This window comes from Panulirus ornatus, chromosome 33 (assembly GCF_036320965.1).
Source record: "Panulirus ornatus isolate Po-2019 chromosome 33, ASM3632096v1, whole genome shotgun sequence".
NCBI classification, from domain to species: Eukaryota; Metazoa; Arthropoda; class Malacostraca; order Decapoda; family Palinuridae; genus Panulirus; species Panulirus ornatus.
The window spans coordinates 9,584,804-9,604,494 of NC_092256.1; the positions used below are offsets into that span (position 1 = coordinate 9,584,804).

Consider the following 19,691-nt stretch of genomic DNA (forward strand, 5'->3'; position numbering starts at 1 on the left):
GGAAGTAGGGTGCTTTTTTATACCTCAGAGTGGATATAGCAGGAGTTGGAACTAAGGGAGCTGAAGTGAATCATAGGTTGAGTGAGGTGTATGGATGTATGTTTGATGGTATGGTAGTCCTGAGGGTGCTGTTTAGATGTGAAGTGCAAGATGGAAATAATATAAGTATGGAAGAGGGTAAATGAGTTAGAAATGAAATGCTTGAAGATGATACATGTTATGGGTAAGAAATGATGGAGTGAGAGAGATGTGATAGTGAGTGCATGGTTGAGAGAACTAAAGAGAGTTTGCTGAAATGGTTTGGACATATGGAGAGGATGAGTGATGAGAGATTTACTAAGAGAAGATATGTTTCAGAGATGGAGGGAAAAAAGAAGAAAGAGAAACTTAGGAGGAATGAAATGAAAAATGCTGTTGGTGATAAGAGCCTAAGCATGTAGGAAGGTGTGAGGTATGAATGGGATTGAATAGATTGGAACAACGTGGTGAGTAGGAGGCAGTGTGACATCATTAGGCTGAACCAGTGTATGTAAAGTGGTCAAGGAAAACCATGTGGAAATCTGTAGGGTTTGGCTCTGGATAGAGATCTGGATTTTAGTGCATTGTACATGACAGCTAGAGTGTATGTGAGCAAATAAGGTTAGTTTCCTCTGTTCCTGATGCCACCTTGCTGATACAGGTGACAGCAAACAAGTAAGAAAAAGAGATTAACCTAGCTGGACCTAGAAAAACTAAGGTTTCAAATTCATGCATTGTACAGGACAGGCTTTGTTTCTTGTTGAATTTTTTCCATTCACTAGAGCTGTTAGTTGGTCCTCAGCTCTTCTACATTTTGTGTCTTTTGTCAGCTTCAGCTTTACCACACTTATACTTAATGATGTTCCTCAAATATCTAAACTCTTTGGTTGTGTTTTTTCTCTGACATTCTCATTAATAGTACGTTGTGACTGCTTCTGGTTTTATGAATGTTGCTCTTGTTTACATCAGTTTTCACTATCCTCCTCTAGTCCACATCCACCATCAAAGCAACTCACAATTCTGGCCAACATCTTAGATTCAGCAAATAGAATAACATTATCTGCACATGGTTCTACAGTACATGTTATGACACAGGTAGCAAGTATTTCATTTCTAGAAATGTTAAAGTGGTGAAATTACAGGACACAGACATAGCGTGCATGCACATAGCAGGACAATTTAGGGTAGTTATGTGGATAATTGCTCTTTCTTTGCATAAATTTTCCATTACAGAACTTCTCTTGCACTTTTCCTTTTCATGTATTCTCATTGCTTCAAATTAATTTATTTCATTGTTGCCAGCATGTAAGATTAATGATAGGTAACATAATGTAGGATGGGAATTATAATTGATAGGGTAACTTATTCATAAGTCTACTCTGTAATTACCCGATCTTTGGTTAATCTTTGGGGTTGGTGCTGGGGATGTCTGTTCAGCAGTTGATTCCACAGGTCATGTATGCACTGGATCCACCCACTAGAAATTGAATGAATTCAAAGTTAATAGATAAGTAGAGCAACATGTCATCAGATTACTAATTGTTTATGATTTTATAGCCTTTGCCTTTACTAACTATGTTTGTGTAATCCATTTTAGGAAACAACTTACATGAGTCTGTGGGACACAACTGGTGAGAAAGACATAAGCATCGGAGAAGCTCTTATTTTGCAAGGTTGGGCTGTTCCAAGATGTTCACCTCCAACTGAAGAATTGGAGCTACTAGGGAGCTCATGTTACTCCAGTTTTGTGCATACAAGATGTAGTAGTCCTAAAAGACAAATTACTGAAAGCATCATTATGGTAGCTGATAATGAGAACTTTGATACTCCAAGCAAAACGAATGCAGAATCTCCATCAGTGTCAGTGATACTTAACTCAGTAACACAGACCATGCATCCTACGAGAACAGTTGCTGAAAATTTAACAGAGTCTCCATATGTTTTTTCCAAGCCACAAAGTGTCACTCCAGTGAACATGGTGGACAGTAAAACTTATAGTCAATCATCATTTTGTGAATCTTGTAATAATCATATGGTAAATCCAAATTTAGTTAAAGGAAGGAACAAGAGCTGTCTGAATTCCACCCATGAGTTCAATCTTGTTACAACTGCAAGTGGATTTGAAGTTGGAAATATACATCAGCCAGTCAGTCATTTTTTCCCTTTTGAAATAGAGGCATTGATGCAAAGGCTTTATGAAGATTATCATTTAGTTAACACTGCTCTGAAGTACATAAAAAGTCCTTTCAGTGAAGAGTTTCCATATCTCGATTTAACTTCACGTACACCATTGAGTTTTACTCAGGCATTATCTTCATCATATCCAGTTGCAACAGTGTCAGCCTTTTCATCTGTAAATAACAGACATTGTCCTGACAGAAGTTTCCCCTTACTTGCATCATCTGTATCAGATAAAGTAATCGCCTGCCAAAGCAATGAAGTTTATGAAAATCATGCTGAAGTTTCTACTAATTTAAAGGCTCCTCAGAGGTTCAACTTATTTGATGAATCACCACTGGAGAATCAAAGAGCACTACAAGAATTACAATTATTGTCACGAAACTTTGCACAAGTAACTGATGTAGAGAGGATTTGTTTTGGTGCTTCACCTGGATTTGCTCAGTTACCAACAGAACTCCATGCCATGAGTCCTCTACCTGGATTTGGACCATCTACGACAAACTTCCAGTCTCAAGAACCTCCTGGATACCAAGCATTTCCAGAAAATCTGAAAACCATAGATCCATCTCCAAGATATGGAACATTCCATCCAATTTTTCAAAATGTAGGTGGCTCACCCAGTTCTGAACCATTATCTGCAGATTGTAAGATGTTAAGTAATCCACCACAATTTGCATCATCATCCTTGAACTTCCAGGTGACAGATCCTCTTTCTGGAATTGGGTCATTGCTTGATAAACACCAGGCTACCGCCTCGTCTGGATTCCAGACTAATGTGACAAAAGTTCTTACCCAACCCATTATGTGTACAGGAGTAGAGGATGAGTTATTCTACAGTGATGAGTAAGTTGATTTTTTGCACTTATATTGAGTACTTTGATATAGTTTGCATCTTATTTTAGTTGTGAGTCTCACAGTACATTCCATTGTTGACATGAAATACACTGAAATATTTGAACAGAAATGATTAAATGTCTTTAGTAATTTCCATCTCTTTGTTGGTTCATATAGACAGAGCAGTTAGCATGTTTACATCCTATTTGGATATGGGTATATACTATCGTCTCTCATCTTTGTAAATTTATTATCCCATTTGTCCTTCAGTTGTCATATGCTGTTGATATGGATTTTACCAACCTATGCACTAAGACATGACATTTCCTTTCATGTTGTCCTTGTGTCCAGGCTATTGCATTATATTCATGTTTCTGTTATACACTGGTCATTGATAGTGGATAGCATAAAGTGTAGTCTCTCCATTTTTCTTGTACATTTGGCTGTAACTTCAAGTTTATTACTGTGTTTTCCTCTGTAGAAGGGAGAACAGGTTGCTTTTGCTCAGTTTTTTCTCATTTATATTATTTTTCTTCCACATGATCACCACCCTAACCCTGGAATTTTGACGTGACCCTTTTGGATCACGTCAAAGACAATCGTTAGGGTACTGATTGTTTGAAAGGTAAATGAAAATGAAAATTCAAAGAAACTAAGGAAAAGACTTTTCTTATGGAGGAAGGCAGAAAGGTCAGTGTTGCCAGTGTTTAGTGCATACATAGCGGGTGAAGCGAAAATATATTTGGTAAGGGTGAAGAGATGTGTTTGTTGGGGTGAAGTAAATGTATGTATGTTGTGAATATAGTAAAGGTGTATTTGTTGAGGATGAAGTACTGTGATTGATGTGGGTGAAGTGAATATAGATACATCACTGGTGTAGTGGAGATTGAGTTTGGCCTTACCTCCATAGTGAACAGAAAGGTGAGTGATAGTGCAGAGGGAGACGCATTGCAATCACTTGTGAATGTTACAAAGGAATTGAAACAAGAACAGACCATTGGGTCCTTTCAAGGCTTTTTGTGATTGTGGAAGATGTTTGAGATAGTTAAGCCCATTACTGCCAGTTTCAATAAGTCACTTGCTACAGAAGTTCCAGACGAATGAAAGTTTGCCATTGTAACATATAATCCTAAAATTCAGAGGACTCCCACTCAGTTGTGATTCTCAGCATGGTTTAACAAAATTGTTCATGTTCAACAAATCTACTAGATTTCTTTTGTAATATAATCAACATGTATAACAAAAGTAAACAGTTGATGTCATCTATCTAGGTTTTAAAGTAGCTTTCTGTATGATTCCACATCGAAGGTTATTAACAAAAATTAAGTCACATGACATTCATATGGTTGTACTTTGGTGGATAGGAAGTTGTTTGACAGGCCATAAACAAAGAGTTGTGAAAATGGCCAAGAGTCAGTTAGACGTAACAAGTGGAGTGCCGCAAGGATCAGTATTGGGACCAGTTCTCTTTCTCTTATGTATTAATGATATAGATAATGGCTGCATTGCAAGATACCAGAATTTGCTGATGGTGCAAAGTTGTGAAAGAAATCTACAAATGAAATTGGATGTTGCAAGCTGACTTAGACATACTGATGGATTGGGCTTATAAGTGGTAAACGAATGTTGACATAGCCAAGTGCAAAATTTTATATATTGCTAGCAAAAACATAAAGGCAGGCTACAGTATGAATTCTGTTGAACTGCAAAAGGTAGATGAGGAAAAAGTCGTGGGAATCATAATCACAGGTGACCTGAAACCTATTAAACAGTGCACAGAAGCAGTGAAAAGAGTGATCAGAATTCTCGGATTCGGGATATAGGATTTATACCATTTTGATACCGTTTTGGCTGATTTTTCCCTTAGAACATTGTCTTTCCTGTCAAGTTAAATATTTAAGAATTTAAGCAGAGAACAGGGGGAAAGATTTGTTTATTCATTGGGTCCCTTTTAAGCTTTGTTAGCGAGGAATTTTTCAATTTGGATCTAAACATTGGTGTTCATTTCGCAATGAGGCCTGACTGATGGAAGCTATGATGTAAGAAAAGTGGCTTCTATCTGGGTTTTTTAAAGGAACTTCTCTCTGTATGAGACCTGCAAAAGAAATATAAGGCATTAGACAGGACCATATATTTGACAGTATCTCCTTTTTTTTTATCACATTTAGAAACATACGTTACAGATCAAAGAGCAAATTGATGATTAGTCATTAGAAGGTGCCACCTGCACTTCGTAGCAGTGACATCACGAGCCAGGGTAGTTTACTGTGGTTTGGGTCTCTTAAGAATGAGCATTATTTAGCTTGTTAAAGATGGTGAAATCCAGTCCATAAATCCAGTTGAATGTAGAATATTTTGATTCTGTTGTTCACTGGGTCTGTCTCTCTCTCTGTCTCTCTCTCTGTCTTCTCTCTCTCTCTCTCTCTCTCTCTCTCTCTCTCTCTCTCTCTCTCTCTCTCTCTCTCTCTCTCTCTCTCTCTCTCTCTCTCTCTCTTCAGTGAGGGATGATTTGAAATGGATTCTTGTTGTATAGAAGCATTTATGATGCATTCAAAGCTCTTGGATTACTTTTAGCACCTTTAAAAGAAGTCTGCTTGTTGTTTTGACATATGTACTGTTGTGTACTATAAGTTGTCTGGAAATTTTCAATTTTTATAACAAAGATGCTAAAGTTATGATCTTGTGTTCCATTAAGTCCTTTAATGGCAATATATGTGTACTTAAAAAACAGAGAAGATGAGATAGTTATGCAGCACTCCATTTCACCTGAGAAGCATTATTATTACGACTGTATGGTAAAACCTGTGGTATTAACTGCTGGCAACACACTCCATGTTCTTGTGTTAGATGGAACAGCCTTCGTCCTGAGTATAGAGATATCTTGCTTGCTTTGGCATGCTGATGTCCTTGAGTCTCTTCTCCATCAGAAAGGAATAACCCTATCCAAGATTGAACTAGAAAAAGGAACTAATGCAAATGTGATTATCCAGTTAATAGAGTAAGTGTTTATTGCTTTTTTAACTCATAATGTCTTAATGCTGATTTCCTCACTGTAACATTATCACGGACCCAGGTACAAATATATTTGTAATGCTACTCTGTCATAAATCCACTGATTTGCATCTCTTTTATTGACTCCGCTCTTCACTCATGGTACATAGTTCTCATGCACACTTGTATCCTCTTAATTTTCATCTTTCGATGTAAGTAATTTTCTACTTGGGGAATGAGTTGCACACTCATCTTATACTTTCTCTACTATCATAAAACATCAACATTTGCATTACTTACATTTTTCCATTCATCCACTGCTTATGTATATGTACTGATCTTAGAGCCTTTGTAGAGAGTGGAATTAGCAGCCCTGTAGTCTGCCTTGCTTGCAGTGTCAGTCAAACATTTTACAGGCTAGTAGCATGTATCTTCTGGTGTGGGGCCCCTAACAGTCTTGATGATTTATTTTTGTCATTACTTTCTGTCTTGAGTCGAACAGCCTGTGCAGTCTTAAAATTTTCATACTTTATTTGCTCTCTTCAGTTTAATGACAGCTATTGAACCCTATCTCTCCCTTTTTTACCCCACACTTTCCATTTCCTACTACTGGTATGCAGCTACCGACTCCCTCTTTATACATTTCCTAAAGCCTTCTGTAACAATTTTCCATGAAATGTTTGTGAATTATTTCCCCCAGTTAATATTTTTAAAGAAACTATATAGCTTTTGATAGCTACTAACCTATTATCTCTTCCAGGAATATGGTTTCTTTACTGATTTTATAGCTATTTTGTTGTGTACCTCAAAATCAGATTTGAGTGCATTCCAAGCAGAACATGGATTCTGATGTTTAATAGTAATGTCGTATTTCATGTGACTGAGAGTAAGTCCTAATGTTGTGTTTGCCACCTCTTTTTAGTATTCTCAGTGACCTGGAAGAGGAAGTTATTGGAACATATTCTAGGAATTATTATCTCCACGACTTTCTTCTCCAGTTTTGATTAAAATGTTCCCAGTCATTTTCTTTTTACTGAAAATCCCCTATTATTTGCTTCATCATGTTTATTAGATATTTATTGTGACTCATTATACTGTGGTTAGCTGGGGGCAAGTGTACCTAAAGGAGTTGCAATTGGGGTTGGGGGCCCCAGTTCTGCAGTCTTCGCAGAAGATGCTTGTGGCCCCAGAAGTAAACTGCATGCCTGTACCTCCTTTGGACAAGAGATGCAGATTTGTATGGGTTGTTTGCATGCTTAAGAAAAAAAAAATGGATTCAGAAGATCATTAAAGGCAATTTTTTTGTTTTACTCATGAAAACAAAGTTGAGAGATCATTCCAAAACAATATCTCTAGTTCACTGTATCATACAGAAAACTTAACAAATGGAGAAGTATTTGTATGACTTTCTTACTCTCAGAGAAAGTAAGTTGATGTTTGAGGAAATTAAGATGAGTGAGATCATATTATCTTGAAAATGTATAGCCAAATAAGTCAGAGGACCAAATGCTGTCACCTTTTGTTTTAAAAGTAAGTCTTGAGATACTTCCTTTGGTTTACAGCTGTTCATTAAATCATCATCAGAGGAAAAAGATGCTAAAGACTGGAAACTGGCAGATGTCACTGTGATTTTCTCAGTACTTAGGAAAATGATGGGAGCCATCCAACAGGTTAGCTTATTTCTTATAAGAAACTGTTAGCAGAGCCAGTATGGCAGTTTTACAGTTTTCCTATACTTTCAGTTTACTGTAGTTTTTTAACAAAATATTTGACAACTAGATAGAAAAATATATTAGAAAAATATCATTGAATACCATCTCTTTAGTCTTTCAAAAGGTCTTTGATAAATTTCTTCTTGACAGCAATATAAGATGAAAGTTCAAGATGTAATGAGATATATGATTGGGTAGAATACTGACTTTTTTTTCATACATATTCACCATTCCTGCTTTAACAAGGTAGCATTAAGAACATAGGACTGATCCTTAGAGGGATTACCCTCACTTGGCCCCCTTCGCTGTTCCCTTTATTGAAAAATCAAAAAACGGGAGGGGAGAATTTCCAGCCTTCTGCTCCCTCCGTTTTTAGTTGCCTTCTATGACACGCAGGGAATACATGGGAAGTATTCTTTCTCCCCTATCCCCAGGGACTGTTCATAAAAAACTGAATATAGTCAGAGGGAAAAATTTATTTCTCTCAGGTTTTCAAACATTTGCATGCAGCAAAGAAATATTTTTTACTTTTGAGTTTTACTTATACTCCATTATCTTCATGCTTGTGTTCCAGATCTGGTGTTAATGCTGTATATGATGACAACGGGAAGGTTCTGCCTTCCCTTACAGCTTACCCACTTAAAATTGTGCCTCGTATTCTGCAGATTTTTTCATATGATGATTCTTTACTTCTGTCTACTGTGAAGGTATAAGTTTTCCTTTGATAGCTTTTGAATATTTTGTTTACCATGATTGATATGAAGTCATCAGTTATATGCGAATCTTCTCTTTTCCTTTTGCATAGTTCTGACACATAAGATAATAATTTCACATGCAGTTTTTCACAGTATTATTTTTTGTTACACAGATCAGTTAATTTTCAGTCTCATTTTATATTGCATAATGGCCTTTTAGACATATGTGCCATAGTTGCATATGGACAGTAAATTATCACAAATTTATCAATTTTAATTTCTCACATCTTTTATATATTACTCCTCCCATTTTTGCACTTATGAAATGCTTGTGTGCTGTATTTATGCTTCTGCTTATTACAGAAATATTACTTAAAGTTAGCTAATGACTTAATGCAAAAAACAGATGTTGAAGTAATAGATTTTCTTGAATTTGATAATTACAAAAATAGTTGATCATGCCAAATGCTGCTTTTGCTTTTTTACCATTTTTTCATCTTTGTTTCCTATTTCTTGCTCATCTTGCTTTCTTGTGAGTGAAGGAAGGCTATAGTAACAATTGCTCTTTACATGTCTTTTATTTGTCAAGAGAGATTTCATCATTTAGTCTCATTGTTTTTATGCAATCATATTCAGTATATAAGAATTTTTCAAACAATTTCATCAGTTAACTGGTATCTGTTATGTTTTTAGTAACTTTCATATAATAATATTCCTAATGAGAAGTTAACATTGTAGTTCACAGCTTAACATAAAGGAACAATATACTTTATGCATTTTGTAATGGAATATGCTCACAATATTTTACTTTTATATTTATATAATAAACCAGCACTGTATCTTTATGTCTTGTACAACCAACTCACTAAACAGCATTTCCTACAAAATTTTATATTTTCCATTGCATGAATTTTTTTCCCATTCTCATGTTCAATATAATTAGTTGGCTTCATTTTGCATCTTTATTCTCTTTGTTTTTAATAGACTTCATCAACTTCGCTGTATAGAGTTCTTATAATGTTTCTTCTCACAGAATGTAATTTTGCTGTCATGTACAAAGTCTCCACTTTCTTAAAACACTTTTGATTGATCTTTATCCCCACACTTGACACTCTTGAGCTGCATATTGCACAGCCAGTATGGCGCCCAAGTGTTATCATAGTGTGGTACTGTTTTTCAAGATATTGTAGTTATTCCTTGATATATTTGACTTAAGAGCTGTAATTTTTTTCAACAGAATCTGATTTATGACTATGCAAAGGAGAACTCTGTTCAAGTTCACAGTTAGATAGACGCTGATATATTTTAATGAAAGAGTTTATATTTTTTCAACAGAATCTGATTCATGAATTTGCAAAGGAGGACCCTGTTCAATTTCATAGTGAGAAAGACACCATTGAGAACAACCCAACTTCCAAGATGCATCTTTTTACCCCAGGGATTCCTCCTGACACATCATACTGCAAGACCAAAACTCCATCAAACCCTTGTGTGTTGGACAAGAAACTTGATGACTGCAGTAACATGAGTGAGGATGAAATTTTGTTTAAGAAACACATTCCGAAGGTGGAGACATTTGGACAGAATGAAAATAATTCTCAGTGCCTCAAATTTTCAAATAGTAATGAAGAGCATGATTGTTATCCAGCTGTCATGAATGACAAAGTTTGCTCTCCAACCAAAAAAAAAGAAACTTTAGGAGATGATTATCTTCAAGAACAGAGGTCTGATCAAACTACCCAACTAACAAAACCTCCATCCAAACCACCTCTGGCACTTAAACCCTTGATCATACCTCCTTCAGATTCTAGGTCAATGATTAGACCATCTCATTACCCTAAGTCAGTAACCAAGCCACCCTGTGATTTCAAGCATTTGCAGAAATCTTGGGACCCCAACCCATCACCTGAAGTTTCTGATTTTAAGCATTTGGTAAAACCTCAGGATCTTGGCCCATCAACAGAAGTTTCTCATATTCCTAAGCCTCTGACCATATCTCCATATGATCATAAGTCATTCATCAAACCTTCTGTTGCCCCAAAACCATTGATCAGACCCTCTCATGACCCTGAGCTATTAACCAAGCATTTTTGTGACCCCATAGAAGTGACCAAACCTATTTCAGATTCCAAGTCATTAACCAGATCACCTCATGACTCTGTATCATTGGTCAAATCACCTACTGGTCCAGAGTCACTTATCATACCAGCTCTTAAACCATCATTGTGCAAGCCAATTCATGACCCTAAACCATTGGTTAAACCTCCCCACAATTGTAAGACAGATGACAGATGTTATGATTCTGAATCATTGATCATGGATCCTCATGACTTCAGTGTTTTGGCAAAATCTTCTTGTGATGTGAAGCCATTGTCTAAACCTCCTCTAAAACCTAAACCTTTGGCCAAACTTCATGCCCAACCTCTACATAAACCACCATTGATGCACAGACTGAGATTTCCTCATCTTGAATCATTGACTAAACCAATTTGTAGTCTCAAACCATTGCCCACATGTCCCTTTGATATCAGATCACCAAGTGATTTTCATCATGACCCTAACCTTTTAACTGAACCTCCTTGTGATTCTAGATCACTGTCTGATGCTCCAAGTCGTGAACCACTGACAAAACCACCTCTTGTTCCTAAATCAGTGACTAAACCACTTAATGATCTGCCAGTTACCAAACCATTTAATGATCCTAAGCTAGTTAGTAAGTCACTTAATGATCTTAAGCCATTACTTAGACATCATGACTGTGATTTGTTAACTGGATCACATGGTCCTAAGCCAGTAACCAAACCTTTTAATCATAAACCAGTAACTGATTCTTCCCTTCACAATCCAGGGCGACTAAATAAATCTCCCTGTGATCTTAATCCGTCAAATAAACCTCCTCTTAATCTAAAGCAATTAAGTAAATCTTCAGATGACTCTGTACTGAAAATCAAATCTTTTGCTCTTGATCCAGAAACTGATTTGACTGTTCATGATCCTAAGTCATTGAATAAACCTTCCCATGATCCTAATTCATTGGAAAAACCTTCTCTTAATTTAAAGGCAGTGAGTAAATCCCCTGATGATCCTGAACTTAATATCATATCTTTTGCTCCTAAAGCTGAGACTGATTGGTCTCTTCATGATTCTATGCCAGTGAATAAGCTTCCTCATGATTCTAAACAAATAATTGAATCATTTCATGATCCTAAACTATTAACTAAACCACACAATGATCTGAGCCAGTAACCAAACCTTTTGATCATAAACCAGTTACTGATTCTTCCCTTGAAGATCCAGAGTCACTAAATAAATTTCCCTGCAATCTTAATCCATCAAATAAACCTCCTCTTAGTATAAAGCAGTTGAGTAAATCTTCTTATGATCCTGAGCCAAAAATCAGATCTTTTGCTCTTCACCCAGAAACTGATTTGACTGTTCATGATCCTAAGTCATTGAATAAACCTTCCCATGATCCTAATTCATTGGAAAAACCTCTTCTTAATTTAAAGGCAGTGAGTAAATCCCCTGATGATCCTGAACTAAATATCATATCTTTTGCTCCTAAAGCTGAGACTGATTTGTCTTTTCATGATTCTATGCCAGTGAATAAGCTTCCTCATGATTCTAAACAAGTAATTGAATCAGTAACAAAACCACACAATGATCCTGAGCCAGTAACCAAACCTCTTGGTCATAATAATAAACCATTGACTGATTTTTCCCCTCACGATCATAAGTCATTGAATAAGCCTTCTGTAAATCAAAAGCCAATAAGTAACTTCCCACATGATCCTAAGCTGTTATCTAAGCCTAAGCCTTTTGGTGATCCAAACAAGTTGACTGACTCTTCTGATGATAATAAGCCATTAACTCCACTGCTGTGTGACAGAAAATCATTAAGCAATTGTTCCAGTGATCTTAAGCCACTGAGTGATCTTTCCCATAATCCTAAGCTATTGACCAAACCCTTTAGTGATCGACAGCAATTAAGTATTCCTTTACAAGAGTCTGAACCTTTGATCAAACCATGTAATCATGAGCCTTTGGTCAAACCGCTTTATGACCATAAGCCATTCAGTGATCCTTTTCATGATGTTAAACCATTCACTAAACCTTCGTGTGATCCTTGGCCATTAATGCAGTCTCAACATGATCCTAAGCCAGTGACCAAATCTTCCAGTAATCTTAAGCCATGTATCAGACCACAGGAGTCAAAGACATGTACCACGCCACCTCAGGCTTTTAATTCATTCATGAGATTGCCTCCAGACATATCTCATAATTTAGGACCAACAAAAAGTAAGGTGGCACAGAATTGGAGCAAAACTATTGAAACCTATGAAGAAGGGATAAATTTGATGGACACACTAGCTATACAAGCATCATCACAGGACACCAAGGACATGATGGTACTGTCAGGGAATGAGAAATATGACGGTGCAATACCAAGGAGAGGGAGTACTTGTAAATGTAGAGAATACAGAGTTATGGAGTTACAAGATAAGAAAAGTGGTGATAATACATTCTTATATCTTTCTCATCATCCAAAGGATACAGTGAATTTTTTAACAGATGAAGCTATGAACCTTCCTTCAGGTAAGTCTACCATAAGCAAGCTTAACTGGGAAACCAGTGCAAAGAAGAAAACAGGAAGGAATGTGGAAAGTTTTTTGAAAAGGTCAGACACAGAAGACAGTCCTGTTTGCCAGTTTTCTTCTTTTATGGAGTGCAGTAAAAGTGATGCCAATAACCTCTTCTCACCACAAAGCAAGTTAGACAAATGCACAACACAGGATAGACTGAACAATTTAAAGACCTCACTATATGAATCTCAGGAGTTAGAGGATAGAAGTAAGATTCAGCTTATCAGTGAGAGTTCTTCCCATGATAGTAAAGTAACTTTAGTACCACATTATACCTCGGTCCTTCATGGCTCAGGAGAATCATTGTCTTCAAATCATCTTGAACTACTACAATTGGAAATGAGACTTTTGAAAGTCATATTGTTGTTCAAAATAAAATTTGTTGAGTTGCTAAGGGTCAGAGCATCAGATGGAGACTTCTTCTTTGAAAATCAATTAATGTATCAGATTAATCAGCTGAATGAAAGTATTAGAGAAATGGAATGGAAATTTGAGAAAATTACAGAAAAACCAGAACTTTTATGAAAAAACATTGGAACTATGATGTTCAGGTATATTCAGATATGAAATATTTGATTCTTTTGGTAGGTAGCCAATGACCGAGGGAGGTATATTACTAGTACTAGTGATAGCTGCATAGTGAGTCAGCACTTCTTTGGTTATGTTGTACTTCTCTGACCCAAGCAGCTGGCTTTCCTTTCTGTGTCACCTACACCTTGACTTCTGGCATTCTTTTTACAAACGTACAAAATCTCTTCCCCATCACGTACAACACTTGACAGCACTTAACCCACACAGCTCATTCTTCGTAACTCGAGATTTCCTGTGATGATTACTATGTGCTAGCCTTCCTTTTTGGCAAAGTGGTAGAAGCAAAAGATAGAAGTAGTAAGTAGGAGTAGGACTGTTAGGTAGAAACATAAGTGTAGTAGTAGTTGATATGAATGTTATATAGAAGTAGTCACTAGGAACTAAGTAGGAGCCTCTGCAAACACTGCACTAGACTGGCCCTTTGCCAGTAATCAGTTAAGGGTGAGGCATTAAAGGCTAAGAAGTGGCACTGGAGTTCTCTAGTTATGGAGACTATTGCTGTAGCCACCCCCTTAAGGGAGTTCCTGAAGGGAACAGGCATTAGAGATACAGATAGATGGATAGACAGAAGGAAAAATTGAAATAAGGAAATTGGTGTTTAAGGTTTACCTCTTATGAAGAATGGGATTTGAACTCCAGAGATGATGATTTCTACAGTTGTATATTTTACAATGAAAAGGAAAATTTTGATCCAGATAACAACCTTGGAAGCAGCAGCAAAGAAACATAATTTCCAAGGCTCTTGTTTTAATAACTTTTCATGGGTAAATGAAAACATCAGTTAAGTTACCTAAGATGTGCTTGTTCCAGTATACTTAACCATAATTAGAAATGCAAAGCAGACTATTCATTGCACAAAACCAGTGTAACCCTAAAACTGCAGAAATGATCCAACTGACTTTTTTGCACAAAAATAGAATGTAAGTTTTCCTTCTAAAATCAGTCGTCAATTGATGATAGCAGTGAACCATGCATGGTCATTTGATAATTATGTATAGCAATTTAAGGGTTAATGGTACTAATAATTTCATTCCAAATTTCATGTCTTTGTAAGTGTAACAAAACAGTAAGGCTTCTACTTTATTCATATGAGAGTTCCTAGAAACCAAGCTTGTTCATTAAAATGTACACCTGGGTTCTCTGACAGCGCTTGTCGATTACCTGATCTCTGTGCCGTCATTGGAAGTAGAAATATTGTTTGAATGTTTTATAAATACTCTGTACTTAATTTCCATTTTTATCATGATACACAGTTATAAGGCTGTTAGACTGATAAAATCAAACAAACAAAAAAAGAAAATTAAAAGTCCTTCAAGAGAAAATGTAGTTCATAGCAAATGTTAATACTTTAGGCCTATCATCTTTGTATGTCTTTCTGCCGCAAAATTATTTTTTGATTGCATACTGCAATTCCTCATTTGTTATAGGTTTAGAAATGTAAACTCCCTCATAGTACACAGAAAAGAAATCCATAGGGGGTCGATTTGGAAAATGTACAGCCAATGCAATTTTCCCATAATGACGAAATAACCAGAAGGTCTTGTACAGTTGTTCCATAATTGGAATGTGCCCCATTTTGTGTGGTGCAAAGTAGAGGGTGGTGTATGATATCATACTACATAGAGTTTTCATTCGAAATTACATATCATGAACTAAGATTTGTGATATGAACACAGAAGTCTAAAAAAGCAATGTAGTATTGATTTGATAGGAATGAGAAAAATGTGATAGCATGCTCATGCATTTCACAGTACTGTGTCTTACATTCATGCCCCATGTGATGCCGTACCAAGGGCATTCAAACAAGTTTTATCTTGTAATAAAGGAGGGGTATGTTTTTTGTTGCCACATTTAAATTGAATTTTTACTTCCTTTTTATTCTTTTGTCCACCCGATCTGGAGTGAGGGAAGTCTGCAGTGAGAAGGTTAATCACATTCGTAGGAGTTTCTGTAAATTAATAGAATCATAATGGTTGAATGACAGTCTAATATTGAACTGTCCATTAATTTTTGGCCACTGCTGTAGAAATGCAAAATTCCATTTTTGTAATGTGGATATAATGATGTAGTGTCCCAGTGTGCTGATCACTGACATTTAATAATTCTCTGTCAAGAAGAAGGAACAGAGAAGTGGGCCAAGTGAAGATATTCCCTCTGAGGCTCAGTCTTTTGTTCTTAACGCTACCTCGCTAACATGGGAAATGGCAAATATGTGTGAAAAAAATGTTCAGGTGTGTTTAAAGGATAGGCATATCTGTCTTTGTTGGATAAGTAAACTTTTGTAGTTTAATGTCATGAGTGTTGATAAGTATAAATTCTGCAAAAAAAACAATTTTGTTTGGGCTCTTATATTACAGTTACACCACCGATTTTCCGGACTCTTGGTTCCAATGCCCTGCTGGATTAATCATTTTGCCGGACCAACCGTGGTCACGAAATAATAATTCATCAACACACCTGTAACCCACTAATTATACATCTTCCATGTGTCTAAAGTATACCATGGGCTGCTAGAAATTTAAATGAAATATTAATGTAAATCAAATAAATAAATGAAATACATTATACATCTGCTCATGACTGAGGTGCTTGTCAGCTACGAGTTTCGCAAATTTGTTCACATACTCAGCAGCTCCTTCGTGGTTTGCAGACCTCTTTTCTCCGCACACTTTATTCATGGAAATTCCATGACACTTCTTGAATCTTTGAATCCATCCTTCACTATAATCACACTCAGGTTGTAATTTAAGTTCTTTATGGAACAACTTAGCCTGGTCCATTATCATGCTTCCTGACAAGTCCAGTCCCTCACTCCGACGCTGTTGAAACCATTCCATCATCACTCGATCATGCTTAGTACTCGTACCATCTTTCATAGTTTTTCTAATCGTCATTTGCTTCTTGGAATCGCTGTCTGCATAGAATTTCAATATTTTCTCCCTTTGCTTCTTTATATCATAAACAGGTGATGAACCAGTACTGTTGATGTCACACAGCTTATGCAACAAAATACCATGATCTATTTTTTCAACATTTCTACTTTATTTTGGATTGATATAGACTGTGTTTACATTTGTCACCATGACTGATACTCTCGTATGTCTTAGAAGCCATACCAGTGGTTAAATTTAAGCAAAGTAAGCTAAGAATCTCACAGAATTGTGGTATCACCACCAACAAGTGTAGTGTTAAGAATGTAAATAGCATGCCCTACACACTATGCCATCTGTGGCTGCCCAATAAACTAGTCAGGTGGCTGCGGTAATTTCAAGTGCCCTCACGTAATTTTGTCCGGACTAAAGGAGGTGCCGAACCATCAGTTGCTGGAAATTCTGTGGTGTACCTGTACTTAAAAGCTAATTCTAATTTTAACTTGCCTTGTGTTTTGCCTCTTTCTTTGAAAGTACATATTTATGTATGTATGTATGTATGTATACAGTGGCATAATAAGGATTTTTGGGATCCTAGGGTCAAATAGTCCTGGAACCCCCAGGTAGATCTTTGAAAATGGAATGTAAGAATATACAGAGGGTTTCCGACTTATGTAAGTAATTACTTTCCCAATAACAGTACATAAGTTGATGTTTCCAATAGTTGAAAACCACATGATTTCACCCAAAATCTCAACAGCCAGAATAATTGAGCCTCCCCTCCCGAGTTACTAGTTTATTTACTCAGGCACCGTGTCATGCAAGTGACTGTTTTCTAATGCTGTTGTGCGCCACACACTGCATTATACTTACCCACCACACTTACAACATGCAAACACCCCAGAATCAACACTTGACACACTAAAACAGGAGGACACTGAGCAGTAGAAATATGGGAAAGAAATTACTTTGTACAAAAAAGAAACATGAGAAAGATATTATTAAACAGTAATAAAGAATTCATTTACTTTAATCCTAATGAATGCTCATACTCTTTGAAGGTGGCTTTTTTGTGGTGGATGACAAAGAACTTAGTTGTTAGATGATAAAGATGGAGGGGAGATACGATCATATCATTGGGGTCATTGGTAGAGGTTACGAGTTGCAATGGTAAGTATGGAACATAAGAGGTGAAAGGTTCTGGAAACTTCTGTGGAGCAGGCTGTTCACTTTGCCATTTTTCACTTGTATTTACACTAAAAGTCAATGTGGTGGAGATGCACACATAACCAGTGTAGTTTATCCCTATTTATGTAAGATGTGCCCCTTGGAGAAGAAGCTGCCCACCTCTGCTGCAGTTCTTCATGTGCTGCTTAGTCACAGAAAGTTCCAAAACAATGTGGTGGAGATGCACACATAACCAGTGTGATTTATCACTATTTATGTAAGATGTACGCCTTGGGGAAGAGGCTGCCCACCTCTACTGCATTTCTTCATATGCTGCTAAGTGCTTCCATTACTAACACATTTTTCCATGTCTCAGAGAAATTGTATTTGAGTTATGAGAAAGTTTGTGCAAAATCAGAATCAGACTTCTTTATGTCAACTCTCATGATTTAAGGAGCCTTTGTACATTATATACTGTGTTTAGAATTATCATTATTTTACTTGATCGCCAGTTTCCCACATTAGCAAGGTATTGTCAGGAAGTAGATGAAGAAAGGGCACATCTGCTCACATACACATACAGGCACGTGTATTTATATACTTATATATACACAGACATGCACATACATACATATTCACACTTTTCTACTGTCATCCAAAGGTTCTGGGAGTGACAAAGAGTGTGTGGAAAGAGAGAACATTATCTTGGAGGACAAAAGTGGGTATATTCGAAGGAATAGTAGTTCCAACAATATTATATGTTTGTGAGGTATGGGTTGTACTGTAGATAGGGTTGTATGGAGGAGGGTGGATGTGTTGGAAATGAAATGTTTGAGACAATATGTGGTGTGAGGTGGTTTGATCAACTAAGTAATGAAAGGGATTTGTGGTTGAGAGAGCAGAAGGTGTGTTGAAATGGTTTGGACATATGGAACAAATGTGTGGGGAAAGGTTGACTAGAGGATATACATATTAAAGGTAGAGGGAACAAGGAGAAGTGGGAGACCAGATTGGAGGTGGAAGGATGGAGTGAAAAAGATTTTGAGCAATTGGGGCCAGAACATACAGGAGGGTGAGAAGCGTTCAAGGAATAAGGGGAATTGGAACGGTGTGGTATACCGGGGTCGACATGCTGTCAGAGGACTGAACAGGGCATGTGAAATGTCTGGAGTAAACCAGGAAAAGGTCTGTGGAGCCTGGATGTGGATAGGGAGCTGTGGTTTTGGCGCATTCACGACAGCTAGAGACTTAGTGTGAATGAATGTGGCCTCCTTTTTTTTTTTTTCTTCTTTTTTTTTTCTTAGCGCTATCTTGCTGACACAGAGGGTGGCAATGCTGTTTCCTGTGGGGCAGGGTGACACCAAGAATGATTGAAAGCAAGTAAGTATGAATATTTACACTTGTATATATGCATATGTCTATTTATGTGGTTGATGATATAGTGGCAGATATAGCGTGTTTTGGTTCGGGTGGTTTGTGAAGTGAGGTCAGGGAAAATTGTTTGGTAAACAGAAAAGAGGTAGGGAAAACTTTGCAGAAAATGAAATCCGGCAAAGCGTAGGTTTGGATGGTACTGTAGTGGAATTTATTAAAAAAAGGGCATGACTGTGTTGTTGATTGGTTGGTAAGGATATTCAGTGTATGTGTAGATCATGGTGAAGTGCTTAAGGATTGGCAGAATGCATGCATATTGCCATTCTATAATGGCAAAGGGGATAAAGGTGAGTGTTTAAACTACAGGGTTATAAGTTAGTTGAGTATCCCTGGGAAATTGTATGGGAGGGTATTAATTGAGAGGGTGAGGGCATGTATAGAGCATCAGATTGGGGAAGAGCAGTGTGGTCTCAGAAGTGGTAGAGGATGTGTGGGTTAGGTGTTTACTTTGAGGAATGTATGTGAGAAATACCTAGAAAACAGATGGATTTGTATGTAGCATTTATTGATCTGGAGAAGGCATATGATAGGGTTGTGTGTGATGTCTCCATTGTT

General features: G+C 36.9%; 1 protein-coding gene across 3 annotated transcripts in view; it reads left to right on the forward strand.

The window, feature by feature from the left end:
- Window positions 1-15,521, forward strand: part of LOC139759437 (uncharacterized) — a 74,884-nt gene extending 59,363 nt beyond the window's left edge. For all 3 annotated transcript variants that reach the window (XM_071681547.1, XM_071681546.1, XM_071681548.1), the window contains 4 exons: window positions 1,616-3,042; window positions 5,765-6,031; window positions 8,311-8,443; window positions 9,767-15,521. In XM_071681547.1, coding sequence (XP_071537648.1) covers window positions 1,616-3,042; window positions 5,765-6,031; window positions 8,311-8,443; window positions 9,767-11,677 — 3,738 coding nt within the window. In that variant the 3' untranslated portion in view covers window positions 11,678-15,521. The remainder of the gene's footprint in view (window positions 1-1,615; window positions 3,043-5,764; window positions 6,032-8,310; window positions 8,444-9,766) is intronic.
- The last annotated feature ends 4,170 nt before the right edge of the window (window positions 15,522-19,691 follow it).